Raw genomic sequence first — 25886 nt, 5'->3', positions numbered from 1 at the left:
AAAAATGTGAGGGTTTTCCAAGCTGGCCATGTGGCCTAACCTTTTTATTTTTTTATTTATTAGTCAATATATTTAATAGGAAAAAGAAAAATAAAAGAAAAAACTCATAGACCTTGTAACTTGTAAGTACTACTCCACCTCAAGAAATCACTACCTGGTGGCCATGGCTCGGGATCATTTACTGCTCATAATTAATTAAAAAATCATTTATCAAAATAAAAATATATATATATTGTGAGGGGAGTTATTCTTAGGACTGGACTAGGCCAAACGGGCCCAACCCAGGAGGCCCAAGCAAATCTAGAGCTCGAGGACAACTAGGCCAACTCAAGAAGTCCAAGAGGAGGAGCGGCTGGATAACACGTGCTAATCAGGGGTTGAAGGTGGATTGTCTGACATACCTATTGGCTAACAACTCCCAGTGCACAAGGATAAGGACAACCCATGTCCCTGAACCCCAGTAGCTAGGAACTTCTTAGGAGTGGGTGTGCCTGATTAAGGTCATGCTGCATTAAATGAGATACAGAGATGGATACGTCATAGCGAGGGAGCCACACTATGTTCAATAAATCTTGGGGTCGCGCACACCACGAATGTCTATTGAGGTGTCAGCAGTTGCCACAATCATGCCTTGCGAGACTGTCGCACAACAAGGAGCTGACAGGCATATATGACCTAAGTACAGAGCGACACCCATGATCCCCTTGTAGGGGAACCCGACTAGGTATATATACCCTCTTCCTCATGATTAAGGAGAGGGGCTTTAGACACTTTTATACTCAAACTTTCATAATCCTCACACAAGAATCATATACTAGCTTAAGTATGGGAAGTGCCCCTATCATGTACCACTGAAGCTCTCACTTCTCCATGGCAACAGGTGTGCGAGTTGGGCCCCCGCAAATCAGTTGCTCAAGCTGCAAATTAAACACGATACAATATATTGGCAGTACAAATATCATACGTTGCCAATTATTCTATATATTTAATTCAAGTCTTTTCTCGATCGGTTGATTATCCATATTTATAAAATCAAGTCAATACACTTATATTTATATTTATATTCCTGGCATTTCATGTGGAAGATCGAACGTCGACAACTTTGAATATATAATACTTGGCCAGTTTCGTTTCGGTGGGTTGATTTGTGCATGATCTGTCACAGTACTACTGCTGCTGCTGCAAAGAAATTGGCATTAAAAAATAGCAAAAATATCCCCCAAATGGCTCACATTACAAGTCTAATTAATTAATTATTTTATTCACGTTAATAACAGAATATGATGATGTTCAGCAATCTAGAAGAAGCAATTGTTCAAATCATATAAATATTATTATTCTTGAATATTCTTAAATATTGTATATATCTATGTGAGTACCTACCACCACAGTTTCCTTGTAATTTCTTCCCAAAATGCATGCTAGCTGTGCCTTTCTTCATAATATATAAATAAACTCCTAATTAATTACACATCACGATCATTCCAAGTTAGTTAATACGTTTTCTGAATAATATTTCAAACTTGCACCGGACTACATAAATCAGGATTTTGAATAAGATACTGACATTTGAATAATTAGCAGAATCAGGCAGCATTTAAAAAAAAGACATGAAAAAATCTCTATTCATCAACCATTTTCTCATCATCCCATAAATAGTATCTAATCATTTAATAAGAATATTTAGGATGATGAGTAGCATGACTTGATATGAGATATATAATTAATCAATAGGATCAATTTTTATATATATATATATATAAATATAAACTAGTTGATCTAATTATATACATATATTTATATGAAGTAGTACGTACACGTACTCCTTTCGGTAAGCATATATGATGCAAAGCAAATCTGATTGCTTAGGCTCATGTATAGCCTGTATTAGGTCAAGTCAAATATTTTAACGTGTCTAATACACATAAACTGGTACACATTAGTCATTATCAAGTAATATAGTCATGTAACCATGATTAGACATGATGACTTGCGGAGCTTTAATTTTGAAAAGTAGAGAAAATTGAATAAATATGCTGTTTAATTAACTAATTAGCTCATAAGGCTGAAACAAATTAGGATTTTGACCAAAAATAAATGTATCTCCCCATTGTTAGGGGAAAGTAATAGTATACCCACTTTGAGAAAGATCATGGAATTATTTGACTCTTGACAGGACAGTACGTAATTATTAATCCTCCACCCCATGGTTTGTGGATCCCATATATGCCACCTCAGTCCTCCTTATATATTGCAGGCTAGCTTCCATTTGCAGTTGAAAATTCATAAACACATCTCATTTTCACAACACTTAACACAACAATATTGAAGATGAGTATTTTTCTAAAATGCTTAATAAAAATAGCATTATTTTAAATAAAAAAAAAAAAACCATTATTTTACAATATCATGTTGTACGTGTGGATATCGACGTTGCTTCGGCCAAATTGAGAATAAATCAATCTGATCTCTTGTTATATATGATCTTATAAGCATCCAATCGTGTGGTTCCCACACAAGCCTAATAATTTACTGAATGTAAATGAAGTGGTTGGGCACTTTCATAAATGGACATGCATGCAGCTTATTGTAAGCTGCAAATCTCAAAACTGTAATGTTCACTTATGGAGGGAGATACAGATCAAACCATTAAACCTGTACTTATCCCGGCCAAGTACTTGTATACAAATTTCTGAGAACGTTACACGTTGGAACCACGTAACGTACGGATAAAACTACTTGCAGGACAAGGAGTAGTGTTGCTAATTAATGTTGAAGCTTGGGCAGATAGAACAGACCGTTTTGTGGATCTGATGAATGTGATAACTAGAAAATAAGGCCCTTTCCACTTTCCATGCATTAATCATATTATACTTCCACTTTTCTACTTGGAATCAAGAGATCATCAACTATGTCCCCGGTGAGTATCACTAGCTATCATAACCAATGCTGAGAAAGAAGATGATGGGTGGGTAATTGTCAAAAAGAATGACACAGAGAAGCGTACGTAATACACCAGGACCTCCTCCGTCATTATGTATTTGCACGATTGTTCATCCTCCATTATTGAATTCAAAGTCAAAATTCTCTCACTTACTCCACACGTGCATAACTGAGATGCCAAGGAGGCTTTTATCCCAATACTCGATTCAGACCAGATGGGCTTATTTTACATGCATGCCTCTTTGGGTTGCCATTTAATAAGCCTCAATGGCCTAATAGCCATGGGCCATAAGACACCTTCTATTCCTTCTAAAAACTCCTAATTCCAACTCTTCTCACTATTTGGGTTCTTCAAAGTATTTTTTCCTACTGCAACAGCTTTGGGTTGGGCTTGCAAGTCTATAGATCCTTGCATTACTTTATTACACAAGAATTCAGTAGGCCCCATATCAGAGGCTCTACCCTCTTCACGCTCTGCTCATTTTCAATGGGCCTATTCCCCACCTAGATTGCACTTTAGGTACTATCATTCCGGCTGTTAGCCTCTTGCCCCCACGCTCATCATGTTCTCCATTCACTCACACGACCTCCAACTTAAAAAACCCATCCGGCCTCGGCCTCCATTAGATCGACGAAGAGCTTTGATATTCCCTTGCTAGTCGGTTCATCATGTTCGTAGTTCTCTCCCCCAGCTCTTCACCTAAGTTTCAGCCATACAACCCCGGACCCCCGAGCACCTCGACACTAGTGTCTTATCGTGGCTTGATTAAAGCAAGACCCCCCCGAGTTGCCTTTGGGGGGGTATTAGACAACCCCCCACACCACCATTCTGTTCCACAACAAATGCATCCCCAACAGGAACACTAGACCATCAATTTTTAGGTCAAATAGGTTCGTGCCAGTTCGATTCAAATCACATTACGAGTCAACTCAACTCCAACCAAAATTAAACAGGTCAATATCATGAATACATCTTGACTCATTTAGTTATCCATTGACCAATGTGAATTAACCGTTCTAATATCCTGAGGAATGTCAATACCAAAAATGTAGTTTGAACTGATGCAACAGGTTTATTTTTAATGGAAAGAGGTCACTAGGACCAGAATATGCCCCATTGTCAATCGAGTTAATTCAGGCCAATCCAAACAATCCCAAACCCAAGTGTCCAACTTTAATTTTATTGTTTCATGTATACATACAGGCTGTGTTTACAAGTCCAATCAAAGATTGGCCCCGCCTAACAGGTGAGAGAAATGTAGCCTGGAAGAGAGCCCTCATCCCCCAGCAGGCCACCCACGTGCCTAGACACCCTGCCGTCAAAAAGAGTTGAACAAAATACACGTACTTTTCGAACATAAGTTCAATTTTTTTAAAAGTGAGAAATATTTACCAGTAGCATACCAAGACTAGAATCTGTGACCTTCTGCAATATCACAAGTGTTTTAAGTTACGTTGACATGAGAAAAAATGAGACAACAAATAAAATAGAGATTTTTAACGCATAAAACTTGTGGCAGTGAGATGAGACCATTAATCCAGGAGCACAAAGCAAAATGCCAGGCATCTGTTCGACCAGATTTATAAATATTTTGCAAGCAAGCAAGCAAGCAAGCAACACAGCTAGACAGCTAGGTAGCTACAATCAATGCCACAGTGGCCAGTAACATTGCCAACCCGAACCAAGCAAAAGGGCAGCAGTGGCCAGGTGGCATTGTTTAGTCACTAATACTTCAGAGTTAATCACGAGCCAATCATAGAACAACAGGCATCAGCAACCACTTCACAGCTACGGTCATGGACCCGTGTGCTAAAACATCTCACCACATTAAAAAGCATAAATTATAATCTTAAAGGACGGGTTAAGCATTGTAAAGACCAATAACCCTAAACAAAATCACATAACTCGTTACCGTGTCTCATTTTTTCGGCTAGCAAAATTTACCAGAACTCAAGAACCCACATATAGATTTGTAGTTCTGTTCAGTAGCCAGATCACGGAAATGAATCATTGGTCCATCACATTGTGCAGCGTCAGCTAGAGGTTAAGTACACGTTCAACTTTTGTCTTTAGAGCATCACAGCAACTAGAACCCCTAATAGGGCCAAATTTTTTTTCGAGACCAGTGAAAAAGACCAAAAGGGATTATTAGGTCAGAATCAGAATCCTGAAGGATTTATGACTTCTCAGAAACAAAGAGCTGGGCTATATAAATCTTACCAAAGATGATTTCCAGAGGGAACTAGTTAACATATATAGCTCTCGGCAACCAGCATACTGCTAAAACAATCATACTTGTAAAACCAGCACACTGCTGCAACCAGCAATCAATATCACGACCATCCGTCTACATTTTAGGAACAGCATCAACAGCTAAAATTCAACATCCGTCTATCAAGCCCCCACCATTGTTCCCCGAACATAACTATAAAACCTAATAAATAGCTCATGATGAATCAGAAGAAACAAGAAAATATAACCGACAAGCTTAAATTGAGAGAGTGATGGAGAGGCACTAGAAGCAGCAACAAAATCAAATGGATGACAGAAAAAGGTATCTATATAGAGCATCCATAACAACTCTATCAATATTGAAATACCAAATTTACAATAAGTCCACAATTTTGAAAATGGCCAGGTAGGGATAGTCTTTTTTTTTTTTTTTTCCTCTTACATTGCACGCCTAAACAAGGATTAGGTTAAAAACAAAACAGTAAAAAATCAAAGAAATCCACAGTCCTACCAAAACTAGCCCTTAGGATTCAGATAAGAACAGCAGAACGATGTCTCCATGAATTTTCTGAACAACCAGGATAATCATTCCTGTAACAGATAAGTCGGGAAAAATAAGTTAGATCATTTAATTCATTAACCAATAAAAAAAAAGTTCAAAATCTCTCTCTATCTGTGGGTACGAACAAAGATAATGAGTCATATCAACATCTGACTTTCACGGGGATTGGCTTCGAGAATCAGCAGGATGGCCCCTGGGTGAAATACTATGAGAAGTTGGGGACCGTCCATCATGGCTTCGCCTTTCAGAACTTTTACCCCTAGGAGACAAAGACTTCTGTGGGGAAGGACTTCTGCGAGGACTAGGGCTACGCCTGCCGCGCCGATCAGGGGAGGCACTGTAACATAAACGGATTGAATAAGCAGAAGATAGTACAAAACAAAACGAGTCCATACTATTGAAATAAACAATTAAAACTAAAGCATAAAAAAAAAACACTAATTTATACTTATCCATTGATCGGCTTCGGCTTCGGATTTGAAGCTCATCATCATAATGACCTCTTCCTCGGGCCCTATGGTAATCAGGACTAATGCTACGGCTCCTGCTGCGGCGGCGATAACCCCTATCCCTCCCATACCTATCACGATCGTATCTATCAAAACTTCGACTGCGGCTTCTTCTCCTGGAACCCCGATCTCTGTAGTCATCCCGGTATCTGAAAAGATTATAATCAGTGATCAGATATTTGCTTGCAAAGTGCAAGATTGCGTGAGCTTAAAAGAACCAACAACAGCGTTCCCGTCCTCCGAAAACAGAAAGCCTGGTGAAGGCATATTTGCAATGCCAACTGGAGATGATTTCCATTTTCATTGAAGATACAAATTTCACTCAGAAATTGCTGACATATCTGCATAGCTAGTTAAGCTAATTTTTGACTGGTTTGCATAAACAAATTCCACAGCTCAGAAGCCATATACAATGTACGACAAAGATGCTACCTAGCCCATTCCAAAGGTCCAACACCTAATCCTGGTGCCCATACAGCATCTTAGGAGTTGAAAACCTAGCCCAGGAAGGGATTTAATAAGTAGAGATACACAGAACTAGCTGGCCACAAATTTTTTGACATTACAACTGATTAGCATGAGTGCTTACTTTAGATGCAGACAAACAACTAAAAAGTCATGCAGCCAACTGTTAGATGATAAGGCTTCATTGCAACTGTAAGATATAGGACATCTCTTTTTAATTTTGTAGAGGCTGCTCAAAATATGACTTGCAAAATATTCAGACTATCAAATAGCTGCCAAGGAAAAGCCAACCAAACTCCACAAAAGCTGAGAAATGATGCATTAGAAACAAAAAATCAATATAGTTTGGATATCAAACCAGATCACATAATGACAATTACCATGCCTAGCATAGGAAAAATTGGGAAAACCTGGCCACCGTTAATTATATGGTGGGCTTTACAGTTAAAAAAACTGTGATTTTAGGATTTGGGATAGTAGAGAATGAAACTTAGTGTTTGTAGATTTGTTAAGGTCTAAAAACACAAAATCCTTTTTTTTAATGAGCAGGACTAAAGATATAGAACCTGTACGGATGCGAGATGGAAATGAGATCTGTACTGGCAAGAAAATTATGGACAACAACCATGATGGATTCATTCAATTTGGTTAGACGGCCAGTTTGTTGGCTAACAGGTACTAAGATATATTGGTTATTAGGGCATAAAAAAGGTCAGGAAAATAATTTTTAATTTGCATTAACCGAGCAGATATGGAGCTAGGTTTTTTTTTATGATATGTAATAAGATATTTATTGATGTAAAGAGATATGGAGCTAGGTTTGAACCTGCTCAGAGTTCAAACTATGAAGAACAGAAAAGCGTTGCCTTCATTCTTTGTTTGATCAAATCCCACCTTATTCCTCTCCCTCTCTCTCTCGGCGCGGTCCTCTCAAATATAAAAATTCCCCTCAATCCTTATCCATTCCTATAATAAAAGTGTAAACTTGTTTTGAACTCCAGGAGTTTAAAAGATCTAAGATACTGATTTTTAATGAACAGAAAAAAAGTTATGAAAGGGAGGAAAGAAGATTTAAATTAAAGCAAAAGGATTATAAGGTTCTTAGCTCTGTAAATTCAAATATAAGGTTTTGAATTTGAATGCAGGATCGTTGAGAAAATTGAAGGCAAATTGGCGGGTTGGAAGAGAATTTACTTGTCTCAAGGAGGGAGAATCACACTTATTAAGAGTACGTTATCTAATCTGCCAACATACTTCCTCTCCTTATTCCCTTTGCCTGTAGTAGATTGGAGAAGATTTTCTGTGATTTCCTTTGGGGAGGGTTAGAAGATGCAAAGAAATTCCATTTGGTTAGATGGGACAAAGTATGCACCCCTTTGTCCTGCAGTGGGTTGGCCTTAAGAAAATTGAGAACCTTCAATAAGGCACTTCTTGGAAAATGGTTATGGTGTTATCTTACAAGAGGAAGACGCCCTTTGGAGGAATATTTTGGATGTCAAATATGGGAGCATCTGGGGCAGTTGGTGCTCAAAGGCAGTAAGGGGCGTATGAAGTGAGAGCTTGGAAATTTATTCGGAATGGTTGGGATGACTTCCTCGGTAACTGCAAATATGTGATGGAAAGGGGCACACAAATCAGATTTTAGCATGATATTTGGAGTGGGGATGTCGCTTTGAAAAACGGTTTCCCTTCTCTCTATAGGATTGCGTCTGATCAGGGCTCCTCGGTGGCTGAGAATATGTGCAATACTGCTGATTCCATTCATTGGTCTGTGAGGTTTACTCGTGATGTTCAGGATTGGGAGGTGGGAGACATCACTAATTTCTATAGCATGTTATATGTGCTGAAGCGAAGGGCAGGAAGGGAGGATAGATTATTCTGGACAGGCACAGGGAACAAAAAATTTTCAGTCTGTTCATACTACAAGGCCTTAACAACCCACTCCCTTATTACCTTTCCTGGGAAGGGCATCTGAAGGAGCAATGCCACTCTCAAGGTTGCTTTCTTCGATTGGTTGGCTTCTCATGGAAAAATACTGACTATAGACAAGTTAAGAAAGCGCAGTCTATACATAATGGATTGGTGCTTCTTGTATAAACATAACATTGAATCAGCCGATCACCTTCTCCTTCACTGCGAAGTAGTTAAGGTATTGTGGGATGAAATCCTCTCGAGACTTGGTATCGCATGGGTTATGCCTAAGAGTGTGATAGATTTATTCTCCTGATGGCAAGGGATTAGGAGTAATCAGCAGATTGCAACTGTTTGGAAGATGGTACCATTATGTCTAATGTGGTGCACATGGAACAAAAGAAACGGCCGCTATTTTGAGAATAGGGAACGCTCCCTGGGTGGTTTTAGGGACTATTTCTTTCATACATTGTTATTATGGACCTCATCTATTGTATTGAATGGAATGAGTTTTAATGACTTTTACGCTACTATCCGTAGCACGTAGTTTGTAATTAGGCTCTTTCTTGTATACTTCATGTGTACTCAAGTTTCGCCTATTTACGTTACGTGGATCAATAAAATCTCTTTTATCTATAAAAAAAATTCAAATATTTCACATGCTCAACAAGAAAAGATAGTTTCACAAATGGCATCAATTCATCTTATACTAAAGTACTAAAGGATCATTAACCTCGTGTTTTTTCTACATACCTCAAATTACAATACACTAAGGGGAGGTTTGCGGGTAGAGATGAGAATTTTGAGTTGAGATAAAAGTTTAAAATATTATTTTTAAGTATTATTATTGTTTTGGGATTTGAAAAAGTTGTATTGGGATTTGAAAAAGTTGAATTGTATATTATATTTTGTGTAGGAATTTGAAAAAGTTGTAATGATGAAATGAGAATTTTGGGATGAAACATGTTTACCAAACCTGCCCAAACAATATGCTTTGGATATGCAAGATGCGCACTCAATAAAATAATTTGTGGCAAAGAAAAAAAATACATGGTGGTTTTCCCAACAATGAAACAGCGGGAAATCCATAATCCATGTACAAAAGGCTATCCTTTGTAGACATAATGTCACTAATCTTCATTACAAAATATATCTCAAAACACTAAAGAGTCTAGAATCCATGAACAGGAGGCTGTCTTCTCCTCCCTTCCACAACCATTCAACGCTCAATTTTTCCAAGACATTTTTCTGGCAACTTTTTTTTTTGATAAGTAAATAAATTTTATTGATCCACGTAAATAGGCAAAGCCCTAATACACAGAGAGTATACAAGCAAGAGCCTAATTACAATCCAAGAGCTACGGATAGTAGACTCGTTCCATTCAAAACAATAGTAGATGCCCAAAGAAGTAGGGTGTGAAAGAAAAAAGCTCGAAAAGCATCCGGAGAGCGTTCCTTATTCTCAAAACAGCGGCCATTTCTTTCTGTCCACGTGCACCACATTAAGCATAAAGGTACCATCTTCCATACAGCTGCAATCTGTCTATTCCCCCTTAGTCTTTGCCAACAAGACAGTAAATCGATCACCCTTCGTGGCATGACCCAAGCAATGCCCAACCTTGAGAGGATCTCATCCCACAAAACTTTAACTGCGTCGCAATGAAGGAGGAGGTGGTCCACCGATTCACCACTGTGTTTGCACATGAAACACCAATCCATTATGAACAGTCCACGTTTCCTTAGCTTGTCCACCGTTAGTATTTTACCATGAGATGCCACCCACCCGAAGAAAGCAACCTTTAGGGGAGCCTTGCTTCTCCAAATGTTCTTCCAGGGGAAGGCATTTGGCGGGTGATTTAATAAGGCCTTATAGTGCGAACGGACTGAAAATTTCTTATTCCCTGTGCACGTCCATAAGAGTCTGTCTTCCCCTCCAGCCCCAATCTTCAAGTCATGTAGAGCACTATAGAAATCAGTGATGGCGCCTAACTCCCAATCCTGTGCTGCTCTAGAGAATCTCACAGACCAATGTACAGAATCAGCGGTAGGGCACATATTGTCAGCCACTGAGGAATTCTGATCTAACGCTATCCTGTAGATGGTAGGGAAAACGTTTTTTAGAGGGGCATCACCACACCAAATATCATGCCAAAATCTAAATTTTGTGCCCCTTCCCACCACAAACCTGCAATGACTACGGAAGTTGTCCCATCCGTTCCGAATAAGTTTCCATACTCCCACACCATAAGCTCCCCTTACTTCCTTTGTGCACCAGCCACCCCACACACTTCCATATTTGCATTCTAAAATGTTCTTCCATAGAGCGTCTCCCTCAAGATGATACCGCCATAACCACTTACCTAGGAGAGCCTTATTAAAGGTTCTCAAATTCCTTATGCCCAAGCCACCACAAGACAGAGGAGTACATATTTTATTCCATTTGATCAAATGGAATTTCTTTGTGTCGTCCAGACCTCCCCACAAGAAGTCCCGAAAAATCCTCTCCAGTCTATTCGCCACCCCTGCTGGCACAGGGAATAAAGAGAGAAAGTACGTTGGAAGGTTAGATAGCGTACTTTTTATAAGTGTGATTCTCCCCCCCTTTGATAAGTAGATTCTCTTCCACCCTGCCAGTTTTCCTTCAATCTTCTCAATAATCCCTTCCCACATTGTCTTAGATTTATGAGGGGCCCCCAAAGGGAGTCCAAGATACTTCATAGGCAAGGATGAAACCTTGCAGCCCAGGATGGTTGCCACCGCACCTAAATTGTTGACCGAGCCCACGGGGACTACTTCCGACTTGGATAAATTCACCTTAAGGCCTGATACAACTTCAAAACATAGGAGAAGTGCACGTAAGGAGCGGAACTGTTCCTGATCTGGGTCACAGAAAATCAAAGTGTCGTCAGCGAAAAGGAGGTGGGAAACTGTCAAGCTGCCGTGTGTGGATCCACCCACCGTGAAACCAGAGAGAAAACCCCTTTCCACCGCCCTTCCCAGCATTCCACTTAGCACATCCATGACCAGAATAAATAAAAGCGGGGAGAGAGGGTCCCCTTGTCTCAAACCCCGAGAACTGTTGAAAAAGCCTTCAGGTGTGCCATTGACCAAAACAGAGAACCTGACTGTTGTGATACAGTGCTTTATCCACTGACACCATCGTGCCCCAAAGCCGTACTTACCAAGAATGTACAACAAAAAATCCCAATTCACATGATCAAAAGCCTTTTCCATGTCTAGTTTACATAGGATACCTGGAATGTCGGATCGGATTCTACTCTCTAGGCACTCATTTGCGATAAGGGCTGAGTCAAGAATTTGCCTTCCTTTTACAAAAGCGTTTTGGGACCTCAAGACGATCTTCCCCAAGACTTCACTCAACCGCTTCGCTAAAACTTTGGAAATGATTTTGTAGACCCCACTTATCAGGCTTATGGGACGGAAATCTTTCACTTCCACCGACCCTACCCTCTTGGGAATGAGAGCGATGAAAGAAGCATTGAGACTTTTCTCGAATTTCGTGAGAGAATGAAATTCAATAAAGACCTTCATAAGATCCTCCTTGACAACATCCCAGCAAGCATAAAAGAAAGCCATAGAAAAACCATCAGGTCCTGGAGCTTTATCTTTATTCATACCTTTTAGCACTCCAAGAACCTTGCTTTCATCAAAAGGCCTCTCCAACCAAGCCGCACTTGAGTGGTCAATGGCATCGAAAGCCAGCCCGTCAACCTTGGGCCTCCAAGAGTATTGCTCTGTCAAAAGCTTCTCATAATAATGGACGATATGCTCCTTGATGACGTCTCTGCCCAGTAAGACTCTGCCATCCGCATGGAGGACCTCTATAGCATTATTTCTTCGATGAGAATTTGCAACCCTATGAAAAAACTTTGTGTTCCTATCCCCTTCCTTCAGCCAAAGGGCCCGTGATTTTTGTCTCCACATAATCTCCTCCATAGCAGTAACTTTTTCCAGTTCAGCCTCAACAGTCAATTTCCTTGCCCTATCATCTTCTGATAAACTTCTTTCTACTTCTTTTTCATCAAAGAGTTGTAATTCCACAAAGAGTTTGTTTCGCTGGTCATTAATGTTCCCGAAGACTTCCAGATTCCATATTCTTAGATCATTTTTCAAAGCTTTTAGTTTCCCAGCGAGTATAAAGCTAGGATTGCCTGTGAACTGATAAGATGCCCACCACACCCTAACTTTCTCAATGAACCCATCTGTCTTTAACCACATGTTCTCGAATTTAAAGTAGCGGCGTCCTTCTTGAATACCCCCACAGTCTAGGAGAATGGGAAAATGATCTGAGCAAAGGCGGGGGAGCCGCTTTTGACAAAGAGTGGAAAAGCAAAGGCGGAGGGTTTTGCTTATCACCTTAGGAAGGTAGCAGAGTCTGCGGTCTTGGCAGACAAGGCAGGGACCGCTAGTCCAAATCTGGAACCAAGCATTTCAGCAACCTATGCATCGGTCTTGGCTGGCTCCTCGCCAAAACGTCCCTCCTACCCAACGGTTGGTGGGGGGTCTTCTGATGTGTGCACAAATCTAGGGGATGTAGAAGGTATTTTATGGGCTGTCAGAGCTCAGCTTTCAGGGGTCTTAGAAGAGGTTTCCTTCTTAGTAAAAAAGGTGGATCTGGGTTTGAACATGGTGATGGGACACGGTAGGGTGGTTGAACTGGGAGGAAAGCATGGTGCTGAGAAGGACTTGCAGGTTTTATCGGGAAGACCAGGGTATATAGAGGAGACTGAAGGACAGAGGGAACCTGTCTGCCCTCTATATCGGGCCTCAAGGCCCCATTTGCAGGCTGCTAGCCAACGGGCCACAAGCCCTAGTTGCGGGTCACAAGGCCTTGTCCACGGAGCCTTTCACGAGGGTGGGCTAGTTCCAATTGAGGTAGACAACTGTCCTCAGCCTCGGGTCTTTGGACCCCTTCCACAGACACGAAGCAGCCGTTGACCCGGTTCTCTCAAACGCTCCCATACCGGCGGCATCTCAGGCCGACCACCCACCGTCGCAGAACGCCTCGCCGGACACCGGCGAACCTTCCAACGTGGGTACGGAACTTCATTCTTCACTGTTTTCGCCGGAAAATACTCACGTGTTGTCCATGGATAACGCCCCTCAGGCCTTCACCTTGCGGCAGCCACGGAACGGGCCGGTGGCCTCAGACGAAGCCATACGTGGCACTCCGGAGCAATTTCGGATCGTGGCGACCAGATCCAAGGGGACGGGGCCCTCGTCCACGCCTGACCTTGGCACGGGAGTAATTCCCGAAGCTCTCTTTAGGTCTCTCTGAGACCTTGTCCCGGGTATTGTGCACGGTGGTGGATGAGGTGGACGCCTCTTCTTCGAAGGGGGGGTCTTCAGACATAGGATCTGAGGAGCTACAGCTAGTGTGTAAAGAGTTTGGGGCTGACTTTTTGTCTACTGTACCAGATGAATCCGAGGAGCTACCTAGCCCACTTTGCTCTTTGCCACCAGAAGGTTCTTCGTCTGATTTACAATCGGATTGGGTACTCAAGAAGGTGAACGACATGCGGCTTTGCTTGGGCATATCCTGCGAAGGCTTTGAGGATCAGTTGCAAGCTTTACTCATTGCCATAAGCGCAGGTCAGCCTTCTTTGGTTAAATCTGTTGTTAAGAAAGACAGAGAACTTAAAAGATTGGCCTGTTCCATAAATTATGATGCAAGGGAGGGCAGCACGTGTAGGGGCAGGTTTAAGGATAGGGTGAATCTTAGTGATCCATGAAGTCAAAGATTCTAGCCTGGAATGTTCGGGGCTTAAATGATCCGAAAAAACGTCTCACAATCAGGAACCTTTTGCGGGAATGGAAGGCGGATGTTATTTGTTTTCAGGAAACGAAACTAAAACGTATTGATAGAAGCATCATTAGAAGTTTGTGGCATTGTTCGTATGCGGGATGGACCACTCTCACCTCTAAGGGTGCTTCAGGGGGTATTCTGGTGTTGTGGGACAAAAGAGCACTTAATCTCGTAGATGAATATGTTGGGGAATTCTCAATAGCCTGCTCGTTCTCTAGTGTGGATGATGGATTTCGTTGGGATTTTGCAGGTGTTTATGGGCCTAATTTTGATGGTAGCAGGAAATTTCTTTGGGATGAGATAGCTGGCCTTTGCAGTTGGTGGGATATATCGTGGTGTATAGGGGGTGATTTCAATATCACTCGATTCTCGAGTGAGCGGTCGGGGGTTCCTAGCACTAATGCTATCCCAAGTGCAGGAGGATGTCGTGTAATAATTAGGACTAAATTCCTAGATCGTCTCCTCAGGGAAAGTTGCTTAAAATTAAACTTGTTTAAAAAAATGTGAAAAACTTCACAAAGAGAAAATAAGAGGATGATATGTACAATGGATGGAAAAGTGCAATGAAAATCAAAATTTACTGGTCGTGAACCAGATTCATGTTTGTTGGTTTTAAGTGCAGCGATGAAATGTAAGGAATTAAAATGCAAGAAAGTAAATTAAAATTGCTGAAATTAATAGACTGAAATTTAAAGGAGAAAGAAAAATAAATGACATTAATTTAAATAGAGGAATTAAAGGTGCAAGGAGAAATAAATGACAGTAATTTAAATAGACAGAAATTAAAGGTGAAAGGAAAAATAAAAGACATTAAACTGAAATTAAATAAAAACAGGAATTGTAAGGAATAAACTTGTTCTGTTCGGAAAGAAGAGGAAGTAAAATGGAAAACCAAAAACCCAGCTGCTTGAAACTAAAACGAAAAAGAAAGTAGATCAAATAAAATTCTGCTGCTTGGTTCTAGCTTCTAAATGAAAATAAAAACAAGTTTTAAAAACTAAAACTCCTCTCCTCGAAAACAACTGTTGCTGCTTCTTTTATAGCCGTGTGTTTGCTGTGTTCATTGCATGTGTAATGTGGTTGCATTGTGAGTTTCTTTCTTGCTGCAGTAGCTTCCCAGTCCAAGCCGAAAAAGAAGAATGACTCCCCCTCCAAATTCTGCTGCTGCCTACCCCTGCTTTGCTGCTCGTCCGTCCCCTGCTGTCCAGCTATCCAGTCCAAGCCGAAAAAGAGAATGCCCTTTCCTTTCAGTTAAACCAATCCCTCCACTCTACCAAACTGACCCCACTTATCACTTCTTCAATCTCGGCTGCACCATCAAATTAATACTTTTAATAAAATTCCAGCACCATTAGTTGACTACACGGTTGCTCACCCACTCTCCTTTAATCACGGCACAACATATAATTCTGTCCCCTTCGACTTGATGAGCACTTCGGCTGGTTCCTTTCTTTTCTTTAATGATTTCAGCACTTCTACTTTTCCCTTTTCTTTAATGACAGCTAACAACTCCCCAACCGGTATTACTCTCCCTCAAATGAACGAAAAGTATGAAAGGAACCTTGACTAAACGAAAAAGTAACCCTCCTGTGCCTCTTTCCGTGAAGTCTGCCAGCCAAGAAACCCCACCTCCACGAAAAAGTAGCCAGCTAACATAGCACTCGAAAAAGAAATAAATAAAAAAAGAGCAGGTCTTCCAGCCACGCCTGCATGTGTCCGAATTTGAATGCTGTCATGCATGTGTGAGTGCTGCAGCAGCCGAGTGATCTGCATGTGTGTGGTTTGTTGAGTGCATCTTCGTGTGAGTGGAGTTGCTGTCCATGTGTCTGGGTCCCATGCAAGGTGTTGTCCGAATGTTTTTCTGGTTTTTCACTTTTCTTTGCTGCAGCATGTGTGAGTGGTTGCGTCGTGTGAGTGGTGCTGTTGGCTGTCCGAGTGGTCTGCTGTATGTGAGCTGGTCCATGTGGTGTTCTTTCTGTCCGAGTGATCTTCTGCTTCTGCTTCATCTGCTGCTACTTTAAGCGACTTTGTTAACAACCTGTTAAGCTCTTATTCGAATAATCCTAACCGATTGAGAACAACAAGACAGATGAAGAGTTGGCCCGTAAGTCGCATCTCTTATTTCTTTCTCTTCATCGTCAACAGTTCCAATTGGATTTATTTGAACTGAAAATAAAAATAACACTAAAAATAAATAAATTAAAAGAAAAATAGATTATCACAAATAAACTATATATGTGAGGAAATATTGTCCCATTAAATCATAGTTATAAAATTAAACATAAACATGATATTAATCAATTAAAAATCGCAACTCATATTTATGCTTATTAACAATTTTTTTTCATTTAAAACCAATAATAATGTCATGAAGAATTTAAAATACATTGGTTTTTAATAACTAAAACATGCAATATTTCAGCTCAATCACACCCCCCAACTAGCATTTTGCTAATCCTTGAGCAAAATAGTGAAAATTAATTGAGATGAACATTGCATAAAGTTCGAAATTCAAACAAAAACAATCAAACATAATTCTGAATTCTCACAAAAAATTGATTCATGACTACTCAACACCAGGAGTTGTATCTACAAGGAAAGTCTCAACAATTGTTCACATAGAATTGGGGCAAATGTATCAGAACTCGAATATGTGTGTGTGGCTAAACTTCTGTATATTCCTCACTAATAAACATGATTTATCATAGGATTTTTCAACCTTAAGATTAATCATTATTGATTCTAACTACCTCAAAGCCTAAGGGACTAGCAGTTTTCACGCCAACTCTGTTTAAAGGTTGATCATTCAACCCCCAAAGTTTTGGGTAACTGTTTCTAGCCATTTATTTAGGAAAACTTACACGATATTTTCTTTTCTTTTCTTTTCTTTTCTTCTTTTTTTTTTTTTTTTTTTTGTAAGGCTCGGTAGTCCTGCAGTTTACTTCTCCTGTTTTAAATCAATGAACATTAATGAGGAACACTACAAGTATAAGCATGTGTAAAATGTTCTTTCAAAACTTGCCCTTTATTCTATATAAATCATACTAATTCTCATTTTTGTAAATATCGCATCCCGGTATTTCAAGTCACTCATCAACAAAATATGAGGCATCATAAGTCATGTTCTATGCTTAAGGTTGAAAAAAAATCTTCACAAAATAATTTCGCTCAACTACTCCACCAAGATACTCAAATTTCACAAAAATGCCAGAAGTGTGTGTTAATTGTTTATGCACTTCACAATTTTTTTATTTTATTTATTTATTTATTTTTTTTATTATTATTATTTTTTTTAACACATTTTTAATAGAAAACCCTCCCCCCAACTAAATGTGACATTGTCCTCAATGTTCAGCAATGAATATTCGATGATGTATGTTATACAGACATGAATTTGAGCAAGATAAACACTGTAGAACATATATTGAGACGAAATGATTAAACAGAGAGGAAACAAATTCACCTGAGATATTCAAGCGTACACAAGGAGTAGATTTCTGTCAAAGTTAAAAATACAAAAAGCAAAAGAAAGAAAAACAAAACAAACAATGCAAAAACAAGCAAGCAAGTAAAAGAATTTTTTTTTTTTTTTTTTTTTTTACATAAACTTGAGGTTTTTAGCCTCAAGTTTGAGACGCTTATGCTCTTCATACAGCATCAGGTCATCCTTAGCCATGGGAGCTGGCAAGCGGAATGAAGAATCTAAAAGAGACTTCAAATGTCTATTCTTCTGCCGTTCGATTCCTTCCCTTATGTGAGCCTCTTGAGAAATTCGTTGAAGTACAACGATTTGTTCTTTCAGCCTTTCAACCTCATTGTTTTTGGCTTGTACCCTTTGGGAAAAAGCAACAATGGAGGATGAGTAGCGAGTCCCAAGACTCACCAGGTCGTAGATAGCATCTGAGTCCGACCTATTAGCCATACTATTATTTTCTAGTTGTAACATGGCACTAATGGTGGCTGCAGAAAGAACAGGAGGTTGGGATGCAGAAGGCCTCATGGATTGATCTAGAGGAATGCTTGAAGAATGAGCCATTGACAGAAGACTAGAAAGCTTAAAAATGAGAAAGTTGAAAGAATGCAGATGAGTTTATAGAGATGAGAATGAAAACTTGATGCGGATTTGATGAAGTTCAGAGGTAATTGCTCCTACGCCTAAAGATGCAGCAGAAACGGATGAAGCTGAAAAAGAACCAGAGGTAGCGAGACCAGAACAGAAGAAGCCTGTGAGTGCAGATGCTGAAACTAGTAAGGGATACCAACCTGTGGTACCCTATCCTCAGAGATTGGCAGCTGGCAAAAGTGAAGTTGTGAAACTTACCTTTGGGAACATGGCACCTGATTTGAATGCTGTGGAGAGTTTGACACCAACAAAGTTTATTTGCTCAAATTCTCCTTTCTCTGATAATGAAGATGATTTAAATTTTTTGATTGTTTTGCAGATTCTTCTTTACCATTTCAAGAGACTGAGCGAATACCTTCTGAATGGTCCACCCAAAATAAACGTCAGTTTCTCTCCGAGCAAAGAAAACAGTTTCAAAAATTTTGCAAATCCCGATGGAGTGGGCCGTACATTGTAAATCCAAGGGAAGTGTCTTGATTTGTTTTTCCTTCTTTACAGTTTTCTTTATTTGTTTTGTTTTTATTTGTTTGTTTGCTTTGATTTTATATTTCATGTTGATTGTTTGTTTTGCTTGTTGAGATCTGTGCACTTTGTTTTCTTTCGTTCGATTCAATAAAGACTATGTCTCACTAGTTGGGGGGAGTGGACTGAAGAAAACAGTGCGTTAGTAGACACTGTAGAGAGTTGAAAGTTAAATAGTTGGATCCGTCAGTGATCTAACAAGAGCGGCTGGAGATGTGAAAGTTAAAAAATAGTTGGATTCGTCCGTGATCTGACAAGGAGCAGATGGAGATTTGAAAAAAAAAAAAAAATATATCAAATGATGTTGAAAAACGGGATTTGAGGCTCCGAGTTGTCATTTCACCGAAATCACATTACTTTTTGACTTGGATGATAGCTCGTCTGGTTCTTTGCGCTATCTCTATAAAATCAGTCCTGAACTTCATCAAATCCGCATCAAGTTTTCATTCTCATCTCTATAAACTCATCTGCATTCTTTCAACATTCTTGTTCTAAGCCTTCCATTCTTCTGTCAATGGCTCATTCCTCTAGCACTCCTCTAGATCAATCCATGAGGCCTTCTACATCTCAACCTCCTGTTCTTTCAGCAGCTACCATTAGTGCCGTGTTGCAACTAGAAAATAATAGTATGGCTAATAGGTCGGACTCAGATGCTATCTACGACCTGGTGAGTCTTGGGACTCGCTACTCATCCTCCATTGTTGCTTTTTCCCAGCGGATACAAGCCAAAAACAATGAGGTTGAAAGGCTTAAAGAACAAGTTGTTGTACTTCAACGAATTTCTCAGGAGGCTCACATAAGGGAAGGAATCGAACGGCAGAAGAATAGACAGTTGAAGTCTCTTTTAGATTCTTCATTCCGCTTGCCAGTTCCCATGGCTAAGGATGACCTGATGTTGTATGAAGAACATGAGCGTCTCAAACTTGAGGCTAAAAACCTCAAGTTTATGTAAAAGTAAAAAAAAAAAAAAAAAAAAAAAATTACTTTACTTGCTTGCTTGTTTTTGCATTGTTTGTTTTGTTTTTCTTTTTTTTGCTTTTTGTATTTTTAACTTTGACAGAAATCTACTCCTTGAGTACTCTCAAATATCTAAGGTGAATTTTTTCCTCTCTGTTTAATCATTTTCGTCTCAATATATGTTCTACAGTGTTTATCTTGCTCAAATTCATATCTGTATAACATACATCATCGAATATTCATTGCTGAACATTGAGGACAATGTCATATTTAGTTGGAGGGAGGGTTTTCTGTTAAAAATGTGTTAAAAAAAAAAAAAAAAAATTGTGAAGTGCATAAACGATTAACACACACTTCTAGCATGTTTGTTAGATTTGTGTATCTTGGTGGAATAGTTGAGCGGAATTATTTTGTGAAAATTTATTTTCAACCTTAAGCATAAAACATAACTTATGATGCCTCATATTTTGTTGAGGAGTGACTTGAAACACCGGGATGCGATATTTACAAAAATGAGAATTAGTATAATTTATATAGAATGAAGGGTAAGTTTTGAAAGAACATTTTGCACATGCTTACACTTGTAGTGTTCCTCATTAATGTTCATTGATTTAAAACAGGAGAAGTAAACTGCAGGACTACCGAGCCTTATATATAAAAAAAAAAAAAAAAAAAAAAAAAAAGAAAAGAAAACGAAAAGAAAACGAAAAAAAATCGTGTAAGTTTTCCTAAATAAAGGGCTAGAAACAGTTACCCAAAACTTTGGGGGTTGAATGATCAACCTTTAAACAGAGTTGGCGTGAAAACTGCTAGTTCCTTAGGCTTTGAGGTAGTTAGAATCAATAATGATTAATCTTAAGGTTGAAAAATCCTATGATAAATCATGTTTATTAGTGAGGAACATACAGAAGTTTAGCCACACACACATATCTGAGTTCTAAGACATTTGCCCCAATTCTATGTGAACAATTACTGAGACTTTCCTTGTGGATACAACTCATGGTGTTGAGTAGTCACGAATCAATTTTTTGTGAGAATTCAGAATTATGTTTGATTGTTTTTGTTTGAATTTCGAGCTTTATACAATATTCATCTCAATTAATTTTCACTATTTTGCTCAAGGATTAGCAAAATGCTAGTTGGGGGGTGTGATTGAGCTGAAATATTGCATATTTTAGCTATTTAAAACCAATGTTTTTTAAATTCTTCATGACACTATTATTGGTTTTAAATGAAAAAATAGTTAATAAGCATAAATACGAGTTGCGATTTTTAATTGATTAATATCATGTTTATGCTTAATTTTATAACTATGATTTAATGGGACAACATTTCCTCACATATATAGTTTATTTATGATAATCTATTTTTCTTTTAATTTATTTTTTGAGTGTTATTTTTATTGTTTGTGAACAAGTGACAACCATATGTGCATGATGCAGTGTAGGTGGTGATATTGAGTTGGAAGAAAGATAGAGGATGATGGTGAAGAAGCTTTCGGCAAACATGCAGCACTCAACAAACCACACTCGGAAGCTGCTGCAGCACTCACACATGCATGACAGCAGGAACAACATCATTCGGTGCTTTTACTTTTTCGTGGAGGTGGAGGACTTTCTTGGCTGGCAGGCTGGCACTTCACGGAAAGAGGCACAGGAGAAGAAAATTATTTTTCGTTTGAGTCAAGAGAGGGGCGGCTGGTGGTATTTGACATTGAAGAGTTTTTGAGGGAGAGTAATACCGGTTGGGGAGTTGTTAGCTGTCATTAAAGAAAAGGGAGAAGTAGAAGTGAAAGGAACCAGCTGAAGTGCTCATCAAGTCGAAGGGGACAGAATTATATGTTGTGTCGTGATTGAAGGAGAGTGGGTGAGCAACCGTGTAGTCAACCAATGGTGCTGGAATTTTATTAAAAGTATTAATTTGATTACGTAAGGCTTGGTGCAGCCGAGATTGAAGAAGTGATAAGTGGGGTCGGTTTGGTAGAGTGGAGAAGAACCGATTGGTTTAATTTGAGAAAGGAAACTTCTTTTTCGGCTTGGACTGGGAAGCTGCTGCAGCAAGAAAGAAACTCACAATGCAACCACATTACACATGCAATGAACACAGCAACACACGGCTATAAAAGAAGCAGCAGCAGTTGTTTTCGAAAAAAAAGAAAAGGGAGGAGTTTTAGTTTTTGACTTGTTTACTTGTTTTCTTTAGAAGACGGAGGCAGCTGGTTTTTTTTCATTTATTTTGACAGTTCATAGTTTTACTTCTTTTTCTTTTGGTTCCAGACCTTGAGCGGCTTAATATGTTTTTTTTTTCTTGTTGTTGTTTACTTTTCGTTTAGATGGAAGCGGCTGGTTTTGGATTTTATTCACTTTGCTTCTTTTGGTTTCTGTTAGAGAGCAGTAGGAGTTTGAGTTGTTTTCTCGGGCAGAGCTTTAGTTGTTTATTTTTTCCTTCTGTTGAGACGCTGAGCAGCAGTTTTTAGTTTAGTTTTTACCTATTTTCCTTCCATTTTTAGAAGCTGGAAGCAGCAGCCATCGTTTGGAGTTTCTTTTCTTATTTTATCTTCTGTTTAGAAGAAGCATAGCACCACGGTGTAGGAGTTTTCGGACACAGTTTTAGTTTTTGTTTTCTTAATTTATTTTCTGTTTAGAAGGAGCAGTAAGTTTCAGTTTTTGTTTTCTTAATTTATTTTCTGTTTAGAAGAAGCTTCATTAAGTATTAGAAATTGTTTTAGAAGTTTTTAATTAAGTGTACTAAGAAGGTTTTGGTAGAGAGCTTTTGTTTTTGTTTTAGTTGGGTAATTTAATTGTTGTTTACTTATTTCATGTTATTAATTTTTATTGTTTCATTAAGCTTTCATTTTAATAGTAATTACAATTGTTATGGTTTAAATTGAGAATTTGTAATACAATGATAAACCCTAGAATATTGATTTTATGCATTTTCAATTTTCAATGCATGTTTTGTCAATTATTTTCTAATCTAGTTTAGTTCTTAATTTAGTTTTATTAATCTCTGAATTTAATTTGTTAGTCATTTACATTTCAATCCGACAAACAAACATTTAAAAATATGAATCTAGTCCATGACTAGTAACCTCTTCCATCCATTGTACATATCATCCTATTGTTTTCTCTTTGTGAAGTTTTTCACATTTTTTCAACAAGTTTAATTTTAAGCAACTTTTCCCTAAGGAGACGATCTAGGAATTTATTCCTAATTATTACACGATATCCTCCTGCATGCAAAGCAGCAAGTCGGAAAGACAAGTATGTAAAGACGAGTATATAAAAGGAATTTTTCTCTAAGATGTTAAGAGCACAATACATTATCACAATCTAAACACTGTAGAAACCAAAAAAATCGATAGAACTTCTTTTCAGTATGCATAAAAAATGTTCTACAGAACCAAGAAGAAAAAAAGGTTACCTCCTACGAGGACTGCGACTTCTTGACCTTGAGGACGGTTCGATAATCCTCCCTTTGTCACTGTGATAGAAATAAGATACTGACTGAATATCCAACAATCTAAGAAATCTAGGATTCCCACATGCAACATCAACACACACACAATCATTTCGCTGGATTCAAGTACATTATTCAAAAAAGAATATAATGACTGTTATATTGAATCAATGTGTGCTGTCCAATCGAGGAGAAAAATTTATAACTAGTAAGAAAGCACTAAACATTTAGAAAGGAAGAAGGGGGAGGGAATGAGTACATCCAAATCAAACTTAAGACTTCAACCTATATGCACCTATTTAGCCAAGAAAGGCATCACCTAGAAGTAGTCAAGGCACTCTATTGTTCAAAAGGGTGGAAAAATATTCTTTCATCTAAGAATTCAACAAAAGTAGCATAATTTGTTATGGACAACATCATTTCAAAAAATTCAATAATAGTAGTAGTAATAGACAAGAAAAAGGTTTTCTTGGTAGAAATATTGATAGAGAAATATTCTTCTTCATCATGGTTTGTCATCCCCAATCACACCTTCTGATGTAATGCATTTTAAGTGGATTTCCATTCAAATGAAAATCCAAGATGAAGAGTATCATTGTTCTTATGAATATCCTCCCTATATTTTCCATTAGATTATAATAACAAATTCAACACCACAACAATGACTAGGGGGAAAAAACCCACCATTATAAAAATGCTCAAAAAATTCTAAAACTTACATCCTCTCTGCGTTTGGCCCATACTTAGCAAATTGAACTGTTATCTCTCGACCATCAACAACTTTTCCTAAAATAGAAGTGAAAACCAATTTGTCAAAGGAGCAAGCAACGAATTAACAAATTGGAAAAAACAATAGTGAACAGAATATATAGTGTGGATGTACAAGGATACAATACGTTCATTAAGAGAGAGACAGACGGGGGAGACAGAGTGACACCAACCATCAAGCCTATCCACTGCCTTTTGTGCCTCATCAGCATACTTGTACCGCACAAATGCAAAGCCCCTTGAGTCACCAGTCCTAAACCGCAAAAAACAGTACCAAAATTACAGAGAAGCCAAAGGATTTTAAAAAAACCCTAATTCCTCATAGGAGAGCAAGAGAGACTAGAAATATTTAACTCCCAATTAACTGACCAAAACAAATCTAAATGAAATAGAACAACACTGCAAAATAAAATCTATGATGGATGTATTCCTAATTTATAAACTAAATTTTCAACATACAAACAAAAGCTTAAAAAAAAGTAACTGACAAAATAATATGTTTAATGCAAAAAATAATAAGTGTCGCTCATAATCCACATGAATGAAGAATTATTTGTTTCAATCAGTAAAAGTAGCCGTACCTTCGATTTCTAGGGATGAAGATATCCACGACCTTGCCGTATTTATCAAAATACGGGAATAGATCATCCGCAGTCGTACCTAAAACCCAAATCCAAACAATAAGAACAATGTGCAAGATAACCATTAGTGCCCATTTTTTTAAGCTCCCAAAAATTAAGAAATAAATGAATCTTCTAGAGAGAGAAGGCTCACGGAAGGAAATGTTGAGGACAAGGAGTGAGTAAGTGTCGGTAATGTCCGGAGGGCCTGTTCTTCCGAAGTGCGACATTTTTGGCTCGAGGGGCTAAGAGAGACGCGCGGGGGGAAGGGGGGAGTCGGGACTTCAGAATTAGGGTTAGGGTTTGTGGTGAGGACTGAGGATAGAACTTGCTGGAAAAATCACGATTGTTTCGGACTCAACTATCCGTCCGCATTTATCTTACAGAGAGTGAGCTATTGTTGATTCGGGCAGCTGACTGCAAGAATGGCCGTCAGTTTATCTTAAATTACGATGGCTGCCCTTATTTTTTCCCAACCTTTTTCAAAAACAAAATTCTCAACATTATTATCTATTTTATAACATATGAATAAATTAAAATAATCATAATTGTATTGATTTAGTTACACAAAATTAATTTTTTTATTTAAAATATAATAAATAATTTAATTTTATCAATTTTAAAATAAATTAATATTAAACAATTATATTATATTTTGTTAATTTTTAAAAACATTTTTAAAATATAATCATATGATTTCCACCATTTGACATAAATTTGACGGGTTAGAAACGTAATATTTTTGAGAAAAAGATAAAATTTATTGGCATATTCTTATTTCATAATTTTATTTTATTTTATTTTAAAAAATAAAAAAAAAATGATGAATAATACATTAAGAGGATGGATAATCATTTTTTGAAATAAAAATCTGAAGACTTTATTTGAGATGAATATGAAAAAAAAAAAAGGCTTCATATTCAATATGAAATCTAGCACCTATCTGATTCTTAAAAATTACTTGATACATTTCTCTTCTCAAACTAG

At 38.3% G+C, this 25886-nt stretch overlaps 1 protein-coding gene across 8 annotated transcripts; it reads right to left on the bottom strand.

The window, feature by feature from the left end:
- Positions 1-4426: 4426 nt before the first annotated feature.
- Positions 4427-25316, bottom strand: LOC122309706 (serine/arginine-rich splicing factor SC35-like). 8 transcript variants are annotated; one of them, XM_043123284.1, is made up of 11 exons: positions 25054-25316; positions 24861-24939; positions 24408-24532; positions 24231-24297; positions 23476-23535; positions 6187-6396; positions 5864-6075; positions 5688-5767; positions 5165-5378; positions 4857-5039; positions 4427-4753 (listed from the first exon to the last, which is right to left on the bottom strand). In XM_043123284.1, exons 1-7 carry the CDS (start codon positions 25127-25129, stop codon positions 5895-5897), a joined length of 798 nt encoding a protein of 265 aa, XP_042979218.1. In that variant the 5' UTR covers positions 25130-25316; the 3' UTR covers positions 4427-4753; positions 4857-5039; positions 5165-5378; positions 5688-5767; positions 5864-5894. The 8 variants fall into 8 exon arrangements, with proteins under 8 accessions (XP_042979218.1, XP_042979215.1, XP_042979219.1 ...); XM_043123281.1 differs by having other exon boundaries at positions 4427-5039; XM_043123285.1 differs by having other exon boundaries at positions 4427-5039; positions 5165-5369.
- Between the last annotated feature and the right edge of the window lie 570 nt (positions 25317-25886).

This window comes from Carya illinoinensis, chromosome 5, assembly GCF_018687715.1.
Source record: "Carya illinoinensis cultivar Pawnee chromosome 5, C.illinoinensisPawnee_v1, whole genome shotgun sequence".
In the NCBI taxonomy this organism is placed as follows: domain Eukaryota; kingdom Viridiplantae; phylum Streptophyta; class Magnoliopsida; order Fagales; family Juglandaceae; genus Carya; species Carya illinoinensis.
This window is presented reverse-complemented; position numbering and strand designations above follow the sequence as displayed.

Excerpts from the sequence above, each read along its gene's own strand:
- LOC122309706 (XM_043123281.1), bottom strand. The coding sequence starts at position 25,129 with ATGTCGCACTTCGGAAGAACAGGCCCTCCGGACATTACCGACACTTAC. Across the intron at positions 24,940-25,053 it reads TGTCCTCAACATTTCCTTCC|GTACGACTGCGGATGATCTA; the intron begins GTGAGCCTTCTC and ends TTTGGGTTTTAG. Across the intron at positions 6,397-23,475 it reads AGTCGCAGTCCTCGTAGGAG|ATACCGGGATGACTACAGAG; the intron begins GTAACCTTTTTT and ends TAATCTTTTCAG.